The following is a 13050-nucleotide window of genomic DNA, read 5'->3' as shown; positions in this document are numbered from 1 at the left end:
TATGTTACAAATTAATACCCATAGTGTATAAATATATTTTGAATATTTAATTGTGTTCATTAAAACATTCGTGGTATGTACATAGTTAAATATGTTCAATACTAGTTATTAGATTTACAAATGTATATAAATATGTCTACATTATATTGACATCACCATAACTATGTACACACACTTACATATAGCTGATGTAGGTGCATATGTAGTATACATATCTACATATATGTATGTACGTGTTAATGAATGTGTATAAAGTACTTCCTTATCGTTATAACCACCATGTCATTACGGTAAATATGAATTGTTAACACTTGAATAATGTTAATGGAACATTTATGCATCTATTATAACAATTACGGGTCTGTATTATTCTCAAATAAGGGATTCAAAGCAACTCTGAAAAAGTCGCGAATTATTTCTTTATATTTTTATACGGGGATTTAAAACGGATTTTGTGTTATATATAACCATGTTTTATTTTACAAAAACAAAATACTTTTTAAAATTTATGCATGTATACATTTCATTACAAAAATGTAAGCTGAAACGTACATATAAATAATCAACATGAAGTCCACACATAACATATTAATTTACAATTTATATATGAACATATGTATATACATAACAAAACTTGGCGTATACATATACACTGGTGGTCACATAATTAAGGACACTCCGTTTTCTTTTAAAATATTGGTTTATTTTATAATTTAAAAGCGACATATTTTTTTAAACTTCTGTTACCAAATTTATTATCTTCTAAGGTATAGATTTATTGAAAATTTAACGAACAAATTGTTTCCCATCTGAACCAAATAAATTAAACTTGGATTCATCGCTCAACAGTATTTGTTTCCAAAAATCTAAGGGTTTTCCGATATACTCCTTTGCAAATTTAATACGACTCTTTAAGTTTTTGTTTGATACGTGAGGTTTTTTTCTTGCGATTCAAGAAGACGACATCTGATGGTTCGTGTTGATACATCGTTGGTCAGTTGATCCTTTATCGTGCCAAGAATTTGCCTGGAAGTTAAAAAAGGATTCGCCTTGCAAACTCTACAAATTACACGATCGTCCTTTGAAGTAGTTTTTCTGGGCCGTTTTTTTTTCTTATTTTACTCCCTGTCCTCCGTAATGAATCAAAGCATTGTGAACCATTGATTTTGAGCATAAAAGTTCCTTCGCTTCGGCTCTAATGGACATTTTTTCCTTCACGTACTTGTAAATAAACATTTTCCTCAATTCTGGAGTACAACTCTTTTTTCGACCCATATCTAACAGTTATTTTATTTGATATTGAATATTCAGTTAATATACAAATGATTTATACAATTTACCACAAGTTTTTGTGTTAAAATAATAAAAAATCCCATAAAAAAAATTGGTGTCCTTAATTATGTGACCAAGCACCAGCACACTCAAAATACAATAAATTCATCAAACCGCCGAATTTTAGTAAAAGTGTCTAAATTTGTCACTCAAAAACGTGCTACATTTTTGAGCACAGTTATAATATACCGTTGCAATTTACAGTGGGTCTCTAGGCGAAAATTTAGTGCTAAAAACATTGAACTGAAACGCGTGTTTTGCTCAACTTTATTTTGTCCCTAATTATGTGGCCACCAGTGTATATTGAGTAACCAAACTGGGAGTAAGTAAGAAAACATTAATTAGTTAACTATGGATAATAAGCTACAGTCATTGTTAATACACAAAAATGTGTTATGTTGATTAGTACAGCGTGCGGAAACTTTATATTGACACCACAAATTTCTGTTTTGTAGTTATTCTTAAACCACGACTAATAATTGGCTTACCTCTCTAGTTTCCTGTGCTGTTTGTTGCTGTTGTGGCTGTATCTGCGGTTGTCTGCTATTTTGTTCCAATTTGTCATAAGTTAGATCACAATTCTCATTCTCTTCAAACTCATTTTGACTACTTGAAATACTTAAATTATCCATTTGGCCACACATTTTCGGCCATTCAGGATTAGTTTTGGCTAAAGACTCAACTTGCATCCAAAGCTCTTCGCGTTGTGACATCTTTTCGCGTTCCCTATTTAGAGAAGTAAATAAATAAAATTTGGAAGTATTTGCATAGACTTGAAATTGAAGTATTTACAGTTGCTTCTCCTGGCGATAGTTTCGACTACACTCGTCGAAAAGACGCTGATTCATCTCCATGAACAATTTTAGTGCATTATAAATCAGTCCATGTATCGTCTTATTCCAATGAGTTTTTGAATTACGATTTAAAGCCGGAAACATTATCGGCAAAATGACCTGCGAATTGTCTGCTATCAGCGACATTATATACTCGTTATTCCAGTAATAAAGGGCTCGTTCAGCCACCTGAAAATGAGGCGACGACACACATTTGGCGATTTGTCGAAATAATGGTTCCATAACTTTTTGAAATTCAGCCGGTTCGATGACATCAAGTAGCTCCTCCAATTCATTTAAAAACATAACTTCCTTGGGACTATGTGTCTTGGGCCAGAATTTTAAAAGGCTCCTTTAAGAAAAACAATGCACTTATGAAAAAATTGTTATTTACATAACTCATTCATATTTCAAACCTTATGACTGGCTCCGATAAACTTGGATCTTTCTCCAAGAACTGCACAACGCAATAAGTCAATTGAGGATGGTAAACAGATAGGCTTTTCGCCTTGTGCAATGGTAATAAAACTTTTAACAAAAATTGTTTGTGCTCCTCTTTTAGTGGTAGTGCGAAACCATTTATAATACTACCGAGAATTTCTAAAAGTTCAGCAATGCCATTGTGATGCTCGGTCTCATAAATGAAACTATATATACATAATTAAACATGAAAAATACAAGCAAACAAGTGTAGAATAACTACTTCGTACCGATAAAATACGTTGTTGATTTGTTTGCGTATAAATGCTCTTAAACCCAAAAACTTTCCATAGATCCGATGCAGTACAGTCTTAAGGAAATCACGTTCACGAGGATCTTCTGAATCAAAAAGGTCCAACAACTGCAACACAAATTGATGATCAATATAACGTTTTGCGATGTTAGGCTGAAAATCTGGGGATTCAAGGAAACGCAAAAATAGTTCGTAAACAAATTGTAGATGGGGCCACGATGATTCTAGGGTAGGTTCATCCTCCTCTGGATCAAATTCTGCCCCGTTAGGATTTGATGATGGGGGTAATGTGCGAAATAAATTTACCGCAAACTATAGAAGCAATCATGTTATCAATCACATAAACGTTTGGTATGTATCACAAATATCTATAAAGTTACTCACCATATTTATTGCCTCCGGATAGACTGCCTCCGTGATAACGCCATTCTGATTAGAGAGATACTCGACCATTTCGTGCAGCGCCGCGCGCTTCACTTCCTTCCATTTTAGATCACTTAAGGGCTCGGAGAAATCGAAAAGCGTACAACATTGCCTCAACTTTTGAATCAAAAGTTGTTCCCGTTCATTTGTAGGCGTTTCTATGATTAAAACAAAAAACATATTCCAGCCCAGTTAGAAAGTTCAGTATCACATATACTTCAATAGGAAAAATAAATAAGTAAAAAACACAAAAAAGTTAAATATATACTCGTAAACATATTATTTCTTTTATGTAAGACTCATATAATTAAAACCACTGGTTGAAAGTCTCTGCAGATAGCGCTCCTTTTATTTTAAAGAATAATAATTGTGTATATATTTATCATATAATAAAAATAACAATAAAAAAACAAAAATGAAGGCCTAAGTCCGGGTGTAACCGGGTGCATTTTATACTATCGAAATTTTTGTATTTAATTTTATTAAGTTAACACACAATTTGACCTGTAAAGTGAACGAATCAGGTGGAGTTCGAAATTGCATTATATGGGAAGTAGGTATGGTTGCTAGCAGATGACAGTAGTAGCAATCGTCTGTTGCAACATGTTGCGAGAGTATAAAAAATATATAATAAATTCATTTAATAATAAAGAAGTGAGTGTGCCACTATGGCAATCCAAAACCGAGTTAACCCTTTTTGATGTGTGTACTATTTTAATGTTATGTATCGAGATCAATTAAATATAGATTGGCTTACTTTCCCAAATCAAATTATTATCGATATTATTTGCAAACTTTTATAAATTTATATTTAATTTTTTAAATTAACCTTTTTAGTTCAACTTTGTAATTTGTTGTTTGACCCAAGCAGATCAAGTATACTATGTTATTTCCTCGACGTTTAGTTAAATAAGATTAAAATTAGATTGAACAAGAAAAAACGTTAACTTCGGCTGTACCGAAGCTAATATACCCTTCACTGGTGCATTTCTTTTAGTAACTATGTGTTTAAGCAAATCTAAAGACGTAAGAAAAAGTAAGTAAAAAAAAGAAAACATTTTACTAATTCTTTTTAGCCGGGTTGTTTGCTAGAAACATTAAGGTTATATAGTTAACAGATCTGAACAATTTCTTCGGAGATTATATTATTATTAATTTCGTGAAGATATGTAGTAAAATGCGGAAGTTTTCCATACAAGCCATTGATTCCGATCTTTCAGTTTGTATGGCAGCTATATGCTATAGTGAACCGATCTGAACAATTTTTTCGGAGATTATATTATTTCTATGAGCAATAACTCACACCAAATTTCGTGAAGATATGTAGTAAAATGCGTAAGTTTTCCATACAAGCCCTTGATTCCGATCGTTTAGTTTGTATGGCAGCTATATGGATATAGTGGTCCGATATCGGCAGTTCCGACTAATGAGCAGCTTTCAAAACGATATCTTAAAAACTGAAGGACTAGTTCGTAAATATACAGACAGACGGACATGGCTAAATCGACTCAGTTCAACATATATACTTTATAGGGCCTCCGACGCTTCCTTCTGGGTGTTACAAACTTCGTGACAAACTTAATATACCCTGTTCAGGGTATAAATATCTTTCGCAGCATTAGAGGGTCAATGGATGATACAATAATGGATGATATTGTAATAGTATAAGAGATTAAACTTTTTTCGCATTTTGATTTGTTTCCAAAAAATTTTGTAAATAGGTATATTTGTAAGTATATAACAAATTATATGTAAAATTAAAAAAGGCACGCCCACCCTCTACTTTGCCCTTTGTACAAACTTTAAGAATAGGGTAAATTTTTCAATCTTTCGTATCAACTTGTTTTACACACAACATATTAAAAAATAAAAATCGCGTCACTCCCTGAGTGAGTGCAACATCAAAAACAGAGAGCTCAATACCAGCAGCAGTCATAAAGGGATTTTGTAATTGAGGGACATATGTACGGACGAGGACAAACGGACCCAGTTGTCGGAGTAAAAGTTCTGTTATTTATTACATAAAAATAAATGCTTTGGTGTGATTGCATTGGACACTCTATGAATAAAGACCTAGGTTCCAAGACTTTCCTTCAGGATTTTGAGCATGACCTGGAGCATGTCACGTACAAACAAAGTGGCTTTAACGGAATAAATAGAAGTAAAATACGTTAAAAAGCACGAGCAACTAAGTATTATTAACCAAAAACGTAGTTACTAAAACAATAAAAATTTGACCTTGAACTTCAAAATCATCAGTGTGAAAATATCTATCGAAATAACTGTATAAGTATGGAAATGAAAATACGAGTTGTGTTAGAAGAACCAAGCAACAGGCAAGTAGTAAGTGAACGAAATGCCAAGAAAATTAAACACAATATACTATTTATGTACGTATGTACATACATTGAATGTACATATATACAACATTTTTCTAACGCATGGATACGTAAAGCACTAGTAAACTTGATTTTAATGATTTTTTAAAATGGGTGTCCTGATTGTGGAAATGCATGTACTCTCTATGTACGAATTTAAATTAGGTGACAGAACATATCAATTATAGCCGTCGATAGTCGTTAATAATAATTAACATGATATTCATTCTGGAATATTGTTATTCTTTTGACTTGAGAGAATTCTCAACTTATCAATAATCAGTGGTGACAACATCGGCAAGGCGAATGTACGCGCTCTGTTATTGTTATAGGTTTATTTGCCTTTTTATTCCCTTTTAAACATTGGTGCCAATGCGCTAATTTTAAAACGCCAAAAGCAAAAATATATTGCAAAATTGCAATTCGGCGTTGATTTCTACCGGCTGCATTCTCAGCAATTGGCAAGAGTTTGTTTAGCTTATAAAATAAATTAGCAAAAACATTGCGCTAATTTGTTGCCTCACCACAGTGGTATGCTTGCGACTCTTGGTGCTCTTTATTTAGACATAGCGATTGAAAGAAAATAATAACACAAGTGCATGTGACGATCAGTGAAAAGCAAGTTTGCCAAACGATGTGTGCTATACGAGTATGCATGGTATATTATAGGCAAAATTACTCCGGAAAAAAGTCTAATCGTGTACAAATACATAATTGGCATAATGTATTGTGGAATTTGAATTGTATTATAATTCTACAATAAGTTATGACAATTTGATTACTCATCACAAGGAGTTCCAAATGAAAAATTAGAACACTGAGGTACACACATTTATGGTCTGATTTTGTTCACTTTAGATATACCTAAAGCTAGGTATTAGCATATGGTCTAGCAAATATGCCTAATCTACAGATTCGAAAGTCTCCTAAAATATTTAGTCATTTCTGAACAAAGAGCATTTAATCAAATAACATCGATATATTTAAACATATTAAAATTTGCAATAAATAGAATTATTTGGATAGTCGAAAATAATGTTTACATTGTAATCTTGTAACAAGTAAATTCAAAAATATAACATATACATTATAAGGAATATCTAAATTAGATAAATTTACAACCGTACTTAAATCTTTATGCATATTGTACATACATATGTTTGTAAATATGCATTAAATAATTACAAAACATTTACAAATGTTTTTCATGCACAAAAAATAAACCAACTTATTGTTACTTATTAGATAATGTTTTCATTACAAAAAAAAACAATAAATTAATTATTTAATAAAAACAATACAGATAACTATCGCAAAAATAAAGTGCGTGTAATGAAACCATGAAATCAAGAGAAAGGTGTTGACATTCCATTTATAGAGGGAATAATATATAAGGAAAATATGTTGATAAGCACCTCGTAGGAGCGGCAGAGGTGTGGCTGCCGATGTTGTGGATGGCGAATGGAATAGATTGCGGTCTCTTGCACGTCCAGGACTTCCACTTATTTGTTGTAAAGTTTGTGGCGATAAAATTCCGCTGTCGCTTGTGCTGTCCTTGCTGCAGCTATCATTTTCAATACTCCCGCCGTTAAAACTACTGTTACTAACACCGGTGGTGATGACATTGTACGATTCCTCGCCACTTCGAAAATGGGCGGATTTAGTATTATTTATTTTGGTTTCCAATGATGTATCATTTCCGCTACTCAATGAAATCCCGTTTGTAACAACATTTTTGTTAGTTGATCCACCAATACCCAACGAAATACTAATACCACTAACGATATTTTGTGCCACATTTGCGTTGCCACTTCCAGTAGAATTTGCCACCTGTCCGTGTGTACTATTAAAACTACTCGTCGCCACAGCCGCAGCCGAGTTTCCAACACTCTTTGTGGCATTCAAAATATTTTTGATTGCGGCAGCTGCACTAACCGGCGACTGAGTAACAGCAATCCACGATATGTTGCAAATGTTAAATATTAATTTTGAATTGTGTAGAACAGCAATAGGTGATGGTCTCATGGTAATGGTGATGGCCACGAACATGATTTGTTTTGCGAGTGGTCGAGAAAAAATTCAAAGTAGTAGTATGCATTATGACATTTATATGTTACATATAACATCAAATCGCGATAATTTTTATTGATTGATTAGGAAGGATTAAGTAATATAATTTCAAGCTATAAAGAGGATGAGGGTAGGTAGGAGCATGCGAGTTAAATTATGTATTGTATATGCTTATGTACATTTGTATGTACACATATACCTACATGTATATATATTTCATACATGTTTATGCCATTGAGTATGATTATAAAACTGAAGGAATAGTATTTCGATGCGAGATTTGAAAAGTGGAAAAATTTCCAGAAAATATTCCAAGTACATTTCTATATCACATTCGTTTACTGAACTTATTCGATCAACAAATGGAGTGTTAGGGTAGTCACAGTCTTACAATCCCGTAGGTTACTATAAAACATGTACCATGTCATGGTAACTTTATTACTGTTTCTACTTGCATTAAAAATGATTCTTAATATATTATGGAAAAATTGCCAAGGATTTGCTTTGTTTAATGCATCAATACTTTTGCGGCCATTAAAAAAACATATAATACATTTTCACTTAGCCCAAGAGTTGAGGGGATTCTGTTGAAATTTCTATTTCGGCAAATGCATTGAGCTCCTAAACTATTTAGATGTAGACTATGGTTAAATGCAGTGAAATCAAAGGCATTTAAGGAACTTCATAAACATATATACATATGTACGTTCAATTACTAAACTTAATTATAATTAAAGTTGAACTGAAAAATTTAACGTATGGTTATGGTACCGAAATAAATGCATTATAAAGAGATTTATTTTAATAGTGGAAGAACGAGCATTGGGGTAATTAGGCATAGGTTCAATTACTGAAAGTTTATTAAAAAGTTAAAAAAAAAGTATTTGTAAATTTTGAGTTTTCAATAATGCATTTATTAGCAATCACAATTTTCAAATAAATATGAAATTTTTATTTACTTAGTTGTATCTCATGACCATAGTTCTCGTACGTATGTATGTAAATATTTACTGATAGTTAAAATATGAGGTAAATATTAATCAAACCTTATTATTAGTGGTTAATGATGATGAGGCAGCCGTTGAAAGCAGTGATGTAGCCGAGGTGGCAGCTGAAAAGTGCTGTGTCAGTGTCGCAACCAGTGAAGATGACGTTGCCGTCGTTGATGTGGTGACAATAGCAGTGCTGACGCTATTGGTGGCAATCCCACCATTGCCAACACCGCCAATGCCACAACTAGGCATTCCACCAACAACTGGCGTACTTGTTCCGTTCGAAATCGATATACATGCAGATGACGATGAGGTATATGAGGATGAACTGTTGGAAGCGTATGTAGAGGCTACGGTATTGGAATTATAAGTATATGTCGTCGAAGATATGTTGCTGGAATTGTAAATAGACGCAAGTGCAGCGGAAACTATACCTGAGCCTATAGGAGTGGTTGTTATCGCTGACAATATGCCGTTGTTTGTTGTAATTGATTGTGATGTTACTGCTGTTGCCTGTATTTCGGCATTTTGTCGCTGTTGATGCTGTGACATTGTTGGTGTAAGTCGATTGCGATTTTCAACCAAGTGTGTTCTAAAATCCGACGTTTCGTTAACTAGAAATTTGGTTTTGATTTCTTCAATGCTAGTGAATTTAAGTTTTATACCGTTGTTTGATATTACAGTTCCTTGCTCTTTTAAGCCGCCGCTACCAATCTGTGGTCTTTCTTTGTCATTGCCACCGTTAGTATGTGGTAATTGTGATCGATTTATGTAAGAGTCGTTTTTCTTGCTGGCTAGTTGATCAAGACCACTATGAAATGACGGTGACTTGGGTATACCTAAGCCATAAAGGTGTACCAGGGGACTAGCCGTTGGAAGTTTTGATGTGAATGTCACTGCCGAAGTTCTTGTTGTTGAGTTAGATGCGTCACTTGATGCTGTTTTAATGGATACCAATGTCGGGCTTTCTCGATTTGTTGCTAAGTCCCTAAATGTTCCGTCTACAGTTGAAGTTTTTTTGTCTTTAATGTTAGTTCCGTTATTGTTAATGTGCTGGTGGGCACTTTGATGATTATGACTTGATTTCACTGGATCAATAGATACAGTTATTGAGGTTGTTGTAGTGGAATCACTCCCACACACAATAGTCAATGGTTTTAGTTCACTACCTGTATGTCGAGTTATTTCTGAACCCAATTGTGATTGCGGTACGTGGGATTGTTGTTCACAGTGTTGCTTTTGCTTTTGCTTAAAACCGGCTGAGTTGCCCGCATAGTATTTAGCATTGAATACCATTTCATATCAAAACTTTTGCTGATTTGGAATTAAATCGCATTGTACTAGAAAAGAACACTTTAATACGCACTTAACAATTTCGATTTTCATACTGCGTAAAGTCTTTATTGAAAGCTTCCATTTCATTTTCTGCAGCTTTTCATTTAATTAACCAAACATTGAATTATTTTTAGTTTCACTTTTCTTAATATAATAATATTACAATTCATAAAATTGTTGAAATTTAGATTTTATAATTAGCCTTTTGGCCGCACTGATATATATAATACATATCAACATATGTGTAATTGTTTACCTATATAGACATTTTCGATTTTTCAAATTAATTTTATTTTTGTAAAAAATATTTTTTATTGCGGTTAGTTGCATATTCGTAGGCTCCAAGAAAACATACATATAGGAGAAATAAAAATATACGTATTGTATGTATGCGGAATAGTAATATCGCTGCTAAACGAAAAAAAAACAAAAATAAAGCTACGAGTACGTATTTTTCATTGCATTTATGCAGTATGCATATACATGTTTTAATTTTTAATGAATCATGCTGCAAAGAAATATTTAAATACATTTAATAAGATTTAGATTAGGGCCAATTCATACATATGTGCACATAGTTATGTAGCATAGTTAGATTTCATTTTACAAGATATGTCTTTTAATAAATCGAAATAAATTAAATAAAAGTCTAGTTACAAAATTGAAAAGAAAAGATGGATATTTTTGCGAATGTGTACGTTTATGGAATAATTGAGAGATTATTAATGTGAAAACATAATGTTTAAATCATTGATCAAGTCCACTTATAAACTTGTACAAATGCCGAGGTACATATTGTATGTATATACATACATACATATCTGTGTTTCACAATTGGCCATACATTTACGAATGGATGAAATCAATTCACCAAAACCAATTCGAGATTTACTAACCAATATTGGAAACAAAGCAGGACAAAAAATTGTGTATCTACGCGTATCAACAGGTAAATAAATATAGTATTGGATATCGAATTTTTAAAATCAAATCTTCTCAGCGAGTCCTTGCACATACATATATCATTTAGTACTAACTACATTAGATGTAAGTCAATTCTATGATGATATATTAGAAGCACATAATCTGCTAATAATGATAAAGTTTGATGTTCCATTACGCATATACACACATACATATGTCTAAATAAATCCATAAATATAATATCCATCGGATACATACGATATTTCACCTAGGCACAAGAGTAAATAATAATTTACAAAAACAGTGTAATCAACATTAATTAGACGATATATATTTTTATTTCAATATGTCTGTATATGAATATATGCACATGATTTTGAAATTGTTTGTTTGCAATTGTTCTTGTTTTATTTCTGCCGGCACTTTTGAATATGACTAAACATCGCACATTACATAGTTCAGTAACATTTTAATAACAAAATTGATCGGATAGACAACCGGAAAATTCGAACACCAAAGCAGTCAGTATTATAAAATAGGAATGCCGAAGCAGTTGAAGACAATCATACTTAATACGCAGTTACTTTGTATATGTTTCACCATATGTATTTATTTTCGCCGCAACACTAACCACTAACCAACCCCTGTTAGGTGTTGGCCGTCAATTGATACGCAGCATATACAGGTGTAAAATCCTTACATCATTTACCAAACTTATTGATTTGTTCTATTCAATTACGCATCGCACATTAAACTAACGGTTATTAACCGAATTGTTATTATTTTCGTTCTAATAATTAATAAATTAATATGTATGTATTTTAGGACATCAGTCAACCGTTGAGCAAAATCACACTGAGCGTTCACTACTACGTTCTATACCGTACTTAACAAGAATTGTGAGAAAAAACTTGTCGGAAAATCAATATGATTTTCCGAGTTGCTCCCTTGCTCCCCCAAACTTTGGGAGAAATGACGTTCACATACATATGTATTTAAGCGTGTACAAATTTATTCAATGTTGTACACTCTCATAGCGAGAGTCACAAAAGTGAGACTCTCGCACACAACAATGTATTAAAAGGATATACCAAAGATACTGTAGACGAGAGCATGAGAGAACAAAACAATGATGTTTTTTCGATTAAAAAATATATTGAAGTGAATTTCTATGTAACCTCGGTTTACAATTAAAAATAAAATTACTCTATAAAAGTTGTTTATCAAAACCAAAAAGAACCAAAATCTTATTTTATTATCGTACTTTTCATATAGAAATGGAATACTTTGGTATTTGGCACAAATCGGAGCCTAATTCAATTGGGAGAAAATTTATAATATCTGGTAAATATTTGTTTGTAATAAATATTTTATTATAAATATTTAGTAATATACTTGAACTTCCCTAACTCGAACTACCATCATCCACAAAAAAACATCGAGTTAGAGAGACTTCAAATTATAGAAGTTTTTATTAAAACATCCATTTTTTCAAAAAGCTGTAAAATATACGTATGTAGATCTATATAGAGTATTATTTATTTACTTCATATAAAGTTTTATGTACAAACGTTACAACTTGTATTTTGTAATTTTGTTTGCGGCCGTTGCATGATTTATGCAATCCATAAGTGTACTTTCATATTTTTTGTTCGCCTCCATTCGATATAGGGACTTTAAAATTTTTTAAAATTTTAAATTTTGTATTATGCTCTGGACGAAAATTTCGATTTATGTAATGAAATTCTATTGCCAATTCAAGAGTTCGAGATATGGATTACTTCAAGTTAAGGAAGTTTGAGCTATGGATGGAAATTTGAATGAAATTTGATTTCAAACGCTATTGCCAATTCAAAACTTGAATTTATGTAGATCTTTGAGTTATAGAAGTCCGAGTTAAGGAAGTTCAACTGTATAATAATATCAGTTTACGTATTTTTATTCAAACTCTTCATTAATTTAAATGGTTTTAAGGGCACAACATTTACATAGATATGTTTCATGTTTGTACATACAAACGTATTATTAAT

At 32.3% G+C, this 13050-nt stretch overlaps 1 protein-coding gene across 22 annotated transcripts in view; it reads right to left on the bottom strand.

Moving 5' to 3' along the window:
- The window catches only part of LOC105208376 (serine/threonine-protein phosphatase 2A 56 kDa regulatory subunit gamma isoform), a 30755-nt gene that overhangs the window by 2698 nt on the left and 15007 nt on the right, over positions 1-13050 (bottom strand). For 19 of the 22 annotated variants that reach the window (XM_029037819.2, XM_029037820.2, XM_029037813.2 and 16 more), the window contains 5 exons: positions 3283-3479; positions 2876-3210; positions 2582-2812; positions 2125-2517; positions 1821-2058 (listed from right to left, as the gene is read on the bottom strand). In XM_029037819.2, coding sequence (XP_028893652.1) covers positions 1821-2058; positions 2125-2517; positions 2582-2812; positions 2876-3210; positions 3283-3479 — 1394 coding nt within the window. Of the gene's footprint in view, positions 1-1820; positions 2059-2124; positions 2518-2581; positions 2813-2875; positions 3211-3282; positions 3480-7114; positions 7641-8815; positions 10235-13050 lie in introns of those variants that run through there. The other 3 variants (XM_011178169.3, XM_011178167.3, XM_011178170.3) reach the window with 3 other exon arrangements.

Source organism: Zeugodacus cucurbitae, chromosome 2 (assembly GCF_028554725.1).
Source record: "Zeugodacus cucurbitae isolate PBARC_wt_2022May chromosome 2, idZeuCucr1.2, whole genome shotgun sequence".
NCBI lineage: Eukaryota > Metazoa > Arthropoda > Insecta > Diptera > Tephritidae > Zeugodacus > Zeugodacus cucurbitae.
This window is presented reverse-complemented; position numbering and strand designations above follow the sequence as displayed.